This window comes from Fomitopsis serialis (genome assembly GCF_022376445.1).
Source record: "Fomitopsis serialis strain Sig1Antser10 chromosome Unknown B0H18scaffold_182, whole genome shotgun sequence".
Taxonomy (NCBI): Eukaryota; Fungi; Basidiomycota; class Agaricomycetes; order Polyporales; family Fomitopsidaceae; genus Fomitopsis; species Fomitopsis serialis.
In genome coordinates, this window is record NW_025955142.1 from 26,927 (window position 1) to 39,768 (window position 12,842).

Genomic DNA, 12,842 nt, shown 5'->3' on the forward strand with positions numbered 1-12,842 from the left:
CGTGGAATAGGAGGCTCGGGATCATAGTAGATGATGACCGTCACCACATCATGAAGTTCCTCCAGTAGCTTCGAGCGGTCCTCTGTCCAGTGCCAATATACCTGTGATCGACGGGCCGAGACTTTGATGGCGACCAAGACGAGAGTAGTGTCACTGTTCGCGTTCGTGGTAGGCAGCAAGCATCTGAACCGTGTTGCGCCTTCCACTACTGCATGTATGCGGCCCACTGGCACATACAGCGCACCGTCCTCGTATGTGACTCGGATTGAGTACTTGGAGAGTGACTTGCCCACTGCATAGGTCGTGAACAACAAGCGATTCTTGTGTTCGCCTTCGCAAAAGGGGTGCTGGTGGTGAAGCATCAGATCTGGCTTCATCGTAGGCAGGCGATCCATCAGACACGCGTAGGTTGTACGCGAGTATTCCTGGAGGCTCGCCTCGCTCCGGAAGGCGTCCACAAGGTTACGAGTGAAAAGCCCACGGACGGTGACGGCGGTACCCGCTGCAGGGTGGGCCGCCTTGGCGGTCTCCTCAGGCTGACACGCAGCTAGAAGCAGGTGGGACGTTATAGCCGGACACCCGAAGCCATCGAAGGTCGTTGGGACGTCGGGGGTTACAGTGACCACTTCCTTGTCAGGCCACGCAGGCAACGGAAGCCGCGTCAGGGTGCTAGGCAGGGATCGTGACATCTTGCATTCACCCTCATCTGCAGTCCCTCCTCGTGGAAAGCTGCAATCGAAAATCGCAACCTGTTGAAGATATTAGAGCTTGAATATGATGCCGGCCGCACTGAGAGAAATAGTACACACAAGATTATTCCCCTTCTTCTCTGCCAACTGGTCCATCAAAGCGTTGAATGTCCGATCCGGAATGCCATAGATCGGGCGGCACTTCGGGCTGACAAGTCCTTCGAAAGCCGACTGGTCATAGGGACAGATGGTCTCGACTTTCTTTCTTTCCGGCCAGTCCGCTGGAGCGTCTATGCGGTCGCCATAACCTGCGTAAAAGACGAAGACGAGGTCGTCCCGTCCAATCCGCTCATTATTGATGAGATATCCATCAAACGCGGACAGGATATTGTCCCGCGTAGCGGACTCGTTGACCAACCTGAGGATGTTGCTAGATGGAACGTGCAGCGAATCTTTCAGGAACCTCTGGAAGTACTCGCCATCGTTAACACAGCCGTGCAAGTTCGGTATGGCGTCGTGCTGGTACTTGTCGATGGCGATGATGAGCGCAAAGACGGTAGGACTGATTCCTTGGGTCTGGAGAGACTATGAAAATGTACAGACTACAATGAGTTCGAGTTCTCGCGTAGCAAGGAAGTCACGTACCGGGGACACCATGCGTGCTGAATGGGCGAACAGCTGAGGGTTACGGCCAGCATTACTCCCTTATATCTGCCAGTGGAATAGAGCTCGGGCCCTGTCACGTGTGGGAGGTCCAGAAGTCAAATGGGCGGTGAGGATGCATGGCCTCCGCCGCTCGACCACACGAGAGAGGACCCTGCCATTGAGAACGTACTGTAGAATTTAATTCAATCCGGCGGTCACACGTCACAAGGCCCCTCGCCGCACCGGAAAACGGCCCTTGTCACAGGTCACTGAGGGCCCCGCCGGTCGTGACAAATGCATATATTTTTCGCCGCCTCCGGCGGCGGTCTCCAGCACGCATTTTGGTGATGTTTTGAGCGCATTGACGCGCCGCCGCACCGTCTGCGCGCATGTGTCACACGTCACCATCGCCCGCGCCGCGCCGTCTTCAGGCGGCGCGGCCGTCACACGTCACAACCCGCGCCGGATTGAATTAAATTCTACAGTAACGGAGGGTGGTACAAAATGTGATTTTCGGATACACCTTCCGCTAACGCGCACGATTCATTGGTACTCATCAAAGCGTTCGCTGGCTGTGACGTTGGCATTGGAATGGTAGCACCGCTTACCGTTCAGTCGGAAAATTCGGTGGTCCTGTGCGGCATGTTTGGAGACACACGGTTGATACCGAGAAGCACGAAACCCCAGGCTGCGACAATATTATTATTCGGATGACGTTGCAATGAATTGGGATAAACGCACCACTGATTAAGACTGCTCTTCATGATACGTCACAAGATCTGCATGTCGACCCTCGTTTTCATCGTGGCCAATTGGGACGACTGCAAAGAAATCAGTAGTAAAGACGTTCACGAATAAACGGCATGGGAGACACTCCAACCAGCAGCATATGTAGGAAACTTTTTGACGAAGCTACACGGTGTTAGTCAGCAGTACGGGTGAGATCCGCGGGCTGCGGAGAGCATGAAAAGTCAGTGACTCAATAGAGTTCAAACGAATGATTGAGGCTACATGCGTTACTCGTCGCCTCGTGCACGATGTGTTCCTGCTGCATGCCAAGTTGAGACACTCGAAGACAGCGGGTCACCGGAGTGTCTGTCCACTTCGGTTCTTCCAGTCTCAAGCACTGGCGCTGCGCCAAATAATATGAGTAAAAATCTGCATGTACAGAGCACGTACATACGTCTGTCTTCAGTAGGATTTAGTCCAAAGGATAGTGTGAGGCGTAAAGCGTGTCACTCCAGCATTATAGTAACGAACACTGTTCCATCACAGATTTCAGTCACATGCCGATTCGCAGGTCGCAAGTAACTTACCTCGAATCCCCGACTGGGAATGATTCCGACCTGTCACGGGTTTCTGACAGGACAAGACCGCCATCAGAATGCGCGTTCTGTGGGCGAGACAAGCACCCTCCCGTTGCCTCATCGAACCTCAAGGGCCTCAGGCCCCAGGTTGAACGTTTGAACGTTGACGGTTCTGACACCATCTTATGGTGGTCTGACGCTCAAATTCGCAGATGCAATCACGGTCAGAACTGAAAGTTCAACAAAGGTGCCCAAAAGGTGCCCCACGTACATAGACCCTGCAATACCTGCGTCCGCTGACAGATATAGCAGCATTCCACGACACTGATAGACTTGATTGATCCGAATTCGTGTGGGGCAGAATAGAAGAATGATTTACATACTGCGTTTGAAGACGAGCATCAGTGCTCCGCGGCGAATACTCTGAATGTGTGCTAGCGCTCACTTACCACTATTCCCCCATGTCTAGGTCTGGTCTGCCGGAACAATCCTGAATTGCGTTTTTACAAATACAGGCACACGCCCAAATGGGTCCAGTGGTCAAAATTGAAAGTGGAACCGATGATTCTGGCGCCGCCGACATCTGACCAATTCAACGGCGGTGTTCTTTGCTCGCAACAGCTCTCTGTCGTCCAGCGTGAATCACATCAACCCGAAATTGACGAGTGTGCATGTCAGTCAGCGGTGAAGCTGGCAATGCATGGGACAAACTGCGACTCACGGAAGGATAGTTACGCCCAGAATATTGCCATGTACACGAGCGCATTGGGAAGCACGGCATACTGGCAGTAGGAGAAGGTCAGGCTGCTGGTCTGCCGGGCCCGATATCGTCTGAGTTAGTTCATTCAGCATTGTCGATTGCTGGTCGATTGCAACATGTATTGTAAATCGGGACTACCAGACGATGGACCACGAGCCCAAGAATCGCCGACATGAAGATATCGGAGGCGGAAAGCGTGACCAGTGTTGCATACGTGCTCAGCTGCGGATCTCTGCGCGTAAGTTGCACTTCGATGGGCGGTGAAGGCTGAGTTACTGAGTCTGGATTAGAATATGGGAAGACGATTCTTAAGAACGGAGGGCATCGGAGCATAACGACGGTGGGAGTGGACATGCAGCCTAACCATCGTAACTGGGGTGCAGTGGCAGTTAGCGTTCGGCGTCACACGCAACGCTGGGCGAACACACGACTCACAAACACCTCGCCACGACAACTTCAGGCGCCTCCTGCGCTGCCAGCAACCCCACGTCCAGCCCTTCGGCCTGTGGAAGCGCCACGCCCGCTACCACGCTCAGCTCAGCGCACTTTGGTACAGCACGGACGAGGATGCCGCCCTCCCTCGCGCCCGCGAGGGACAGGAGATCCTCCGGAATACCTTCAGGGCGATTTGGCGCCACGGAAACCTGTCGCAGGTGGGTTAGCCCCGGTATGATCTATGTGGGGTGCCGTACTGACATGAGTCTCGCAGCATCTCTGTCGTCGATACTCACAATTACTTCAGCCAACCATGCGCGTACTACTTTACATCCACGCCCTCGACTCAGCAGACACGACCGCCCGATTACGCGACACGCTCGCCGGGCGTACAGCGCAGGTGTTGGAGGAGACTATCGGGCGCAGCGCGGAGATGTCGCAGGCGAGCGTCCTCGCGTCCTCGCGCGACGCGGCGGTCTGCTCGCTCGTGACCGTACACGTGAATTTAGCATCCGCGAAGCGCCAAAGATCACATCTTTACCGGTCGTCCGCGGTTGGTCCGCAGCCTCAGGCAGTCTCTTCGCTCCTCTCAGTGCGCGACTACGCGTCTGTTGTGCTCATTGCTCCTCCACCGAACAACGGCGTCGCGCATCGGCAGTGCTGGGATCGTCACGCGCCGTGCATCATGGACATGCGGGCGTGACGGCATATGAGCCTGAGTGACATGGTCGCCGAGTCGCTGGAGCCTGGCAGGAATGGTGGACGACATGGGCTTGATCGTAGTGAGTGGGGCAACGTGTATTGACATCAGCTATTCCGCTCATCCTTTAGATCTCCGTGTTTATGCAGCCCATATGTGTTCAGCAGGTCCCGACGTCGCGAGCTTGAGCGTTGGATGGCCCGTCGTCAACCTCCATTGATAAAAGCGCGCATATATGAGGTCGCCGGATGTCACCTTGTTCGCGTGGCATGCCCGAGATGTTCTTCGTCGCTAGTGTGCGGCCTCGTTCTGTGAGGCAGTTGGGAGGCGCCTGGGAAGCACGGAGCGTAACAACAGGGCGCGGCTGGCGAGGTCGGGAGCAGTACTGTGGCCAAGGGGGTGGGGGTAACAGGAAACCGAGTGAGCCTTGCAACATCTTCTAGACTAGGGGTGCGTTGACCGTATTGCGCGCGGTAGCCGCATCTTGGTTTTTCGCACTTACTTAACCTGCTCAAGGTTCGTCTCCGATCTCCGAGTCGCCTTTCGCTGGTAATCAAGTCCGAATGGACGATAAGCGGACCATACTCACCTGAGGCACCACTCAGCAACATGTATGTGTCTCATTTATATTTAGCGACCCGCGGCGAACTGTGCACACTGTGACTTCGTATATCTGTCGCTCGTCAAATAACTAGACTGGTCGGCAAGACTCATATAATCATTTGCATATCCGATTCAACGCAGTTCGCGCCAACATTGTTACAGTTAACATGGTAGATCTTACTACACCCCGACGCCTCGTGCTAACAGCGCCCTGCGTATTCACAGGACAATGTTGACGCAGCCGATGGAAATGAGGTCGCCCTTTTCAATAATCAGTTAGTCACTTCTCATGTGCGCGAAGAGACCGTCACTTACAAAGCCATTCTCTTCGCAGCACACAGGGGCGTAGCTGCAGGACTGTCCGACAGTCAGAGGGCTGCAGCCGATCCCGATCAGGTCCTCGAGGTCCTCAACAACAACGCCGATGAGCGCAAGCGCGGCGGCACCCGCAACGGACCCCGCCTGAATAGGGAAACCTGCGTCAGTACATCGCATACGCTATACTGGTGCATTCTTACAGTCGTGGTCGTCTGGCAGCATTGCGCGCCGCCGGCGACGTTGCACTGGCTGACGGACGTAGCCGTGGGCGTGGCAGTCACAGTGACGGTGGTCGTGGGCTCCTCCCATGCAAAGGCGGCGGTCGCGAGGGAAGCGGCGGCGAGAAGGCGAGTGAACGAGAACATGGCTAGCAACAGTGTGTATGAAGCCGCTCGAAGTGGGATCTCGAGGGGTTGCTTGAGACTGGGGAGACGAGCTGCACAGTTGAGTGTCTTTATACCCGCGACGGAGTTCTCATAGGACCGCGCGCATGCTGATGTTTCTTCAGACGCTTGCATTGTATGAGACGCGCATTTGGGATGTTTTTGCGACTCCACCTCTGGGCCTGGCTCGATGTCTTCGGTCACTTCCCTGCCAGCGAATGCGGATGATGCACTGCTTGGTTTCTCAGGCTGGCAGCGGTTTCCTCAGAATTGTCATATAACGCCGTTATTAACCGTAACCTGGGTCGCTGTTCAGTGATCGGAGTCGCCGACTCCAAGTCAAGGTACAGTGGTCTTTGAGTGGTCCTACATACAGTTCAGAGCCGTCCGAAGCGCAACGTCAACCCACCCCTGTAGTCCCGCTGCCCTCGCAGCTCGTGCGACGTCTGTCCAGGCCGTTCTGTGGGTACTGTCATGATTCAACTCGCCGATCAATTCGTATTAATTGCTCTGTGAATAATGGCCTCTTTCCCTCCGTCGGCGCGTAACAACATGCGACATGAGGGGATCACCGGGTACGCAGTAAGTGCGAATGCCGTATTTTGTATGGGGACACAGTCGCATGTCGCCTCGGAGGTGCCGTGTCTCTAGGCACCGTGACCCGGGGCCAGCTACGTATTGTGCGTGATTTTTGCTCCCATGGCATATTCCGCGAAGTCTCCATGTAAGGGTTTGAGCTGCAAGCTGACGTGCCACGTTCGCAGAGATATTTGACGGTGCAAATCGGATGGTGCCTCGAACGTCGACACTTGAACTTGAAAGATTGGCGCCGCGGCATGCATCTCGCAGGATACTGCAGCATATCTGCGTCGAGTCGTAGTAACGGAGCACCGGGGTCAACCGGTCATGATTGGTACGCGCGCCACGTTCCTCCGCCCTCGATGTGTTCCGCTGAGTCGGCGCTGGCAGAAAGGGCCAATCTATCGGAAGGACTGGGGCGAGATCACATCAATATGGTGGGCGCTTGATGTTGTTGACATATGCTTTCCGATTACCTTCAGCTTGCGATCGACGATGGTGAGCTTAACTGACGGAATACGATTGGAACACGGTGATTGGTATTCGGCTTTACGCTGACTTCAGCTATTTCTTATGTCCATGCCTTGTACTTCGCCGTACAAGAAGGTCGACAGGCAAAGTCTGCTGTTCCTGTACGAGGAAGGCTGGACAGCGAATGACACGCCGCGTCAGGATGAAACACCACGACCTTCTCCTGAAGATTCACAGTCTCGCATCGAAGGCTCGTATATGGGTTGCTCCGTTAATTGAGATTTCTGCAGTACGTGCTAACAGAAGTCTCGATCGCTTGCTGACACTGGTGTCCAAGTTCCGACATCGCTTACGGTCCCTCCGAGAACTTCAAAACGGCGTCGCAGGGCTCATTTCTGTGTTTGTACCTCGCTCGTGACGTAATCGACAAACGTGCAACCACCCTGACGAGCTCAATGTCTGCGCCCTTCTCGTCGCTATTGTAATTGTCCTCTAGGTGAGTCGGTATTGGCGCATATCGAAGGTCGCAATCCGTTGACCCTTCAAGATCCAATAGTTGCCTGCAACTCGAACCTACTAATCTTCGTATCACATTGCTAGGCTCTAAAACGTGATATTGGAGTGTTCTTGAGCCTGGAAAGTGAGTGTAGGATATCCGTATGGTGAAACATACGCTCACTTTAGGCAGCGACAGCATAATATCATTTGACGGCGACTTCGCGTTGTCCGAATCGACGTATAGACCACGGAGATCGCGATCTGTGCTCTCTTATGAGAAAATGTCTCTAGTAGTAGTTGGTGCCGTTGGTATGTGGTATCAATGCCTAGACCTTCGGTCGAGTCTCTGATGTTCCGTTCAAACGACGCAGTGCGCCTTCGAGAACGTCCGTGGCTTTCGGCCACAGCGACGGCGACTTGGGGCTCAATGCGGCTGAGCCGGGTAGGTTCACCTCAGTCTAGATGTCACGTTCAACAGCCAGGTACCACCAGAGACACAGGGTCGAGTGGTTATGCATCGAACGGACTCATCGTGGAGTGGGAACCATTGAACCACATAAGAGTGTATGGGGCGGCGTGTCAACACGTAAATATTGCTTCCATACAGGCCCGGTGAGCACCGCCCGCCGCAAGTGTTGCCAGATGAACACACGGCGTGGATGGTAGCAAGGCACAGCGCTTCACGATTTGACGGAGGCTCGTTCTCCTGTCACCCGACCCGTGGCCCGTTTATTCTGTGCAGGGACGTGTTCCATCCGGGAAGGCAGTTTGACTGTCAGCGCGTGGGTCTGGGCTCTCGTATGTTCCTACCGGCCTGGACGTAGGTTAAGTTCGGGGCGCGTAGGTGTATGCAAGCGCCCTCAACATCGCCGTTGTGCTATTACGGATCGTTATTTCGGCGATTAATCAGCTAAGCAAAGCGGAAGCGTGGTCGTCGTGAGTTTTATTGTTGAGGGCGAGCGACAAAACCATTGCTTACTGTTACTCAGGCACGATATGAAGCCATGCGTGTATCACTTCAGTGAGTGAGGCTCAAGCAATACATTATTCAATGTCATAACTCTGAGGGCCGTCATCTAACAGCCCTGTTTGACTTCCATCGGTCTACTTGGAAGCAGTCGCGATGAACTTGCCACCCACGTTCGTGTTCCCTTCCCGTCGCTTACGACCAGAAAGTGCTTTGTCGTAATATTTGCACCGCGACTGTACCTGACGTGCTACGCCGTTGGAGCTGGACCCTGCAGCAGGAGTGTCACGGCAGGCTGCGGCGACGTCTAGAGACAACACCGTTGTCACTGATCGTACATTCGGTGTTGCTGAATGGATCTCCACATGCTACATAGTGCGCGCTCTTTCGACACTTGGTCAGTATATAAGAAGGCAAGCCGTCCCTCAGCGATTCTCCAGTTCCAGCCTCATCGAAGGAACTACACTCAAGTCCAACTAGCAAACCTCGCTTGTTAACCTGCTTCCCTGCAATCATGTTCGCATTTACTCGTATGCTCCTCGCCTGTTCCCTCGCCCTCGTCGTGGTTGCGAAGCCTTGGGAGCAGCCCACGACGACTATCACCCACACCAAGCAGCGCTTTCTCACCGATCCTCATCCTACAGCCGACGCGCAGTCTCGCGGAACACCATCATATGAGCCGACAGCGGCCGACGCGTCGGCTTGTACGATGAAGATCGTACAGCCGACATAGTAAGTGTATGATGTATTTACCTGGGCGGGATGTATACAGTACTTACTGCACTGGTGATTGTAATCAATAAATGAATGGTCGGCTGAGCTCTTCTTGCGTGCTCAAAGCGCCGTCGGATGGCACAGTCAAGGCGTCGTCTTGCTGGTGATTGCCCGGCCGTGACGCGTCCGCGCTGTCCGATGCTGGTAGTGGCTGCCGCAGCTAAGACGGCGGCTTGCTGGTGAATGCCCGATTGTAATGCGACGCGCTGGCAGAATGGTCGGATGGGCTCTACTTCTATACTCAAAGCGTCGGCTGGCGCAGTTCAGGTATCGGTTCGCGTTGGTGAATGCCTGAACGTGACGCGCCGTGCTGCAGCGCGTCCGGCGATCAGGCGCGCGTTCGGACGCGTTCACTTACTGACTTGCTCGGAAACTTCAACGTTCAATGTGGGCGATCCTCTTGACGCACAGCCTGGCCATACGACCCTCAAGGCCTCAACAAACCCTCCTGTGGCAAGACCACTAGGCCTCAACTCGGAAACGAGCATCGGAACGTGAGTGTTGCAATGGAGAGGAAGAAAGGGTGTACCGAGGCGGAGCATCATAAAGCTCAGAACATGCAGGTACGCTCCCATTCAATGTATCTATGCTGATACCTGCCTCATAGGAGCCTGCGTGATGAATGCGAAGAACATTGCGTGTGCTGCTCGCCTTGCAGACAGCCCGGCTCCGCGTCGTCTGGTTATACGCCGCCGCCACCCGTCTACATACTCGCCTGCGTACGCGCCACCTTGCCCTCTCATTCACCAGGTCGCCTGTCCACCATGTCACACGCCGTCTTGTTGCATATCGTCTTGCCCGCATACCGTCTTGCCTGCATACCCTGTCTAGTCACACACCTGCTGTCCTGCTCGCACTGCACCGTCTTGCCCGTCTACCGTCTCACCTGCCGTTTTACACGCCCGCCGTCTACCGTCTCACCAGCCATCTTACACGCCCGACGTCTTACGAGCCTGCCGTCTTACGAGCCTGCCGTCTTACGAGCCTGCCGTCTTACGAGCCTGCCGTCTTACACGCCCTTGCCCTCCATCTCGTCACGCTATCCCCATCACACGCCTCCGCCGTCTCGCAGGCCCCCCGCCGTCTCGCAGGCCCACCGTCTCGCAGGCCCACCTTCTCGCAGGCCCGCCGTCTTGCAGGCCCACCTTCTCGCAGGCCCACCTTCTCGCAGGCCCACCGTCTCGCAGGCCCACCGATTCATACGCTCGGCATCTCTCTGTCCCACCTCCGTCTCGCGCCCGCCGTCTTGCTTGCTCTTGATATTGTACTCCTGCTGCCTGCCGGCCGTCTTGCTCGCCTGCGTCTCGCCCGTCATTTTGCCCATCGTCTCACCCGCCTGTCGTCTCACCCGTGGTGCCGTTTTGCCCATGTGCTGTCTCGCCCACGCGCTCCTTGTTCCTCTCGCCCGTGCGCTCTTGCTCACGCCCTCTCGCTCACGCCCCGCCTACACCCTCTCGCCCACGCTCTCCACTGTCGCCCGCGCTCTCTTCTGCTCAGCCCACTGGCCACTCACTCATCAACCCGATCGTCCACATGATCGCTCGCTCGTCCGTGAGCCCGCGCCTCGTACGTGAGCCCGTGCCTCGTACGGCATGTCGATGCATGCTTCAAGGCACCCCAAGGAGGCCCCAACTAACACAAGGACGAGTCACCGCAAGGAGAGGAGCAGGAAGGTCGACAGAGAGGAGAAATGAGAAGGGCTGACTGCGGTAATTACCCCCGCCTGTCGCCCTCCACCCTTCTTCACACAATCGCGCGACGCACCCCGGCCTCGTCCTCTCTACATCCCCACTCCATGCATACGCCCTTGCTCGACATTCTCGCTACCCCAGGAGGCTCTCATCTGCCCGTTTCCGTCTGTCTGTCGCCGATTTCGTTGGCCTACTGTCTTACCTGTTCGCCGTCTCGCCTACCCACCTACTGTCACGGTTTTGTCTACCGTGTTGCCTATCTACTTGCCTATCTACCATATTACCCACCAACCAGTGTCCTGCTCATCTCTCCTATCCTACTGTCTTGCCTGCCATCTCCCACATGGCTCGACTTGCTGTTCCGCTCACCCACCGTCTTGTACATTGGCCGTTCGCGTTGCCTGCCGTCTTGTTTGCCCACCATCTCACACACTCGCCGACCTGTTTCTCGAGTTCGAACATGTAGCAAGCCAGTGTATGAGGAACTCAGTCTCTTGAAAATGAGTGTGAAGGCAAATGAGACTGAGATGCATTGTCTGTGAAGTTAGGTATATAATACTAGTAACGATAATCAATATCTTGGACGAGAGGGAGCATGGGTGAGACTACTACTACTTCGAAATACCATAATCATATGTTCAGTACAATCCTTGTTATGATTCAGTGGTATAGAAGTATGAAGGAGCGGACAACGAGTATGCAGCCAGAGAGTGCTCATTAAATATGTGAACTCTCTCCAGTGATTTGCCCTCGCACATTGCCTCGGTCATGTCCCCGAGTCGCCCGGGATGGTCTTGTTCTCATTATAACTTCCCCTCTGTGCTGCCATATGCTATGAGACTTTGTACCAAGCATAAATATATGTAGTACATGGCCAGTATACAATTCTGTGAGAATTGAACCGTGGGATGCATTTGTCTAAGACATGCTCTCCATGTATAACCTTCTTAGCTATCTCAAGCTATAACATTGCCAGATTGCTTCGTGGAATTGCCAGCAGCAACATATACCATAGGCACAGCATGAATACAACTCCTGTATGCATTTGATTGTGACAATTGTCTTGCAGAAGCTGAGAACTAATCCACATGCCTCTCAATATCTCCAAACAACACAGCATTTTTGAAACATATCCGAAGATCCTCTTCTCATATGAGCTGAGATTACACAAAGTCAAAGTGCTCTTTACATATACAACAATGAGGCTAATGGCCTACGTGAGTGGCTTGCCTAATCTACTACTATAGTTCCACAGCAAATTCAGTAGATCAGCGAAGTATCATCATTGTCAATTGCTCATGAATCACTCTAAGTCTCTGACAGAACAAGGGTTACCTCAATGTCTTGCCGTTGCATCTCTATTTGCTGATATACCCACCATAAAGACTGTCTATAGAGTCATATAGACCCAGTACAAACTTATAGGACATGTTCAATAATACATCCACACCATTGGCCCCAAACCAATGAGCAAACAGCATACAGTGTTGCACGTACATACCATTCAAGTTGAGTCGAGAATCAAGATGCATACTCTCCGCCTTGTCCGTCTTGTCAAGGTGGACATCCGATAATGTCAAGGAGGTTATCAAGACAGTGAGTGTCAAGGAGGCTTCTTGACCAGTCCGTCTTGACATGCCCGTCTTGACATGCCCGTCTTGACATGCCCGTCTTGACATGTCCGTCTTAACATGTCCGTCTTAACATGTCCGTCTTAACATGTCCGTCTTAACATGTCCGTCTTAACATGTCCGTCTTAACATGTCTGTCTTAAAATGTCCGTCTTGACATTGTCCGTCTTGACATTGTCCGTCTTGACATTGTCCGTCTTGACATTGTCCGTCTTGATACCTCCAAGAAGGCTTCTTCAATATGCTCGCCATCTTGACATCCTCCTTGACACTTTCCGCCTTGAAACATCATTGGCATTTGCCCGCCTAGATACCTCCTTAACACGTTGGTATTGACGAAGATGAGCCAACCATTAGTTACCTTGGGTCAAAAAGGTCTTAGTGAGTAAGA

At 54.0% G+C, this 12,842-nt stretch overlaps 4 protein-coding genes across 4 annotated transcripts; 1 reads left to right on the forward strand and 3 right to left on the reverse strand.

Annotated features, from left to right (window-relative positions):
- Window positions 1–761: 761 nt before the first annotated feature.
- Window positions 762–1,244, reverse strand: B0H18DRAFT_887966 (peptidase C14, caspase domain-containing protein; the record flags this gene model as incomplete). Its single annotated transcript, XM_048041206.1, has 1 exon — window positions 762–1,244. A coding segment is annotated over one exon (483 nt), but the record flags the coding sequence as incomplete, so codon positions are not given.
- A 2,301-nt stretch (window positions 1,245–3,545) lies between these two features.
- B0H18DRAFT_960234 (uncharacterized protein) lies at window positions 3,546–4,539 on the forward strand (the record flags this gene model as incomplete). Its single annotated transcript, XM_048042931.1, has 4 exons — window positions 3,546–3,639; window positions 3,692–3,741; window positions 3,785–4,054; window positions 4,144–4,539. The coding sequence occupies 4 exons, from the start codon at window positions 3,546–3,548 to the stop codon at window positions 4,537–4,539; spliced, it is 810 nt and encodes a 269-aa protein (XP_047886103.1).
- A 57-nt stretch (window positions 4,540–4,596) lies between these two features.
- Window positions 4,597–4,986, reverse strand: B0H18DRAFT_1047956 (uncharacterized protein; the record flags this gene model as incomplete). Its single annotated transcript, XM_048030855.1, has 2 exons — window positions 4,668–4,986; window positions 4,597–4,618 (listed from the first exon to the last, which is right to left on the reverse strand). A coding segment is annotated over exon 1 (185 nt), but the record flags the coding sequence as incomplete, so codon positions are not given.
- Window positions 4,987–5,358: 372 nt separating this feature from the next.
- Window positions 5,359–5,822, reverse strand: B0H18DRAFT_960235 (uncharacterized protein; the record flags this gene model as incomplete). Its single annotated transcript, XM_048042932.1, has 3 exons — window positions 5,359–5,400; window positions 5,455–5,601; window positions 5,658–5,822. The coding sequence occupies 3 exons, from the start codon at window positions 5,820–5,822 to the stop codon at window positions 5,359–5,361; spliced, it is 354 nt and encodes a 117-aa protein (XP_047886105.1).
- Window positions 5,823–12,842: the final 7,020 nt, after the last annotated feature.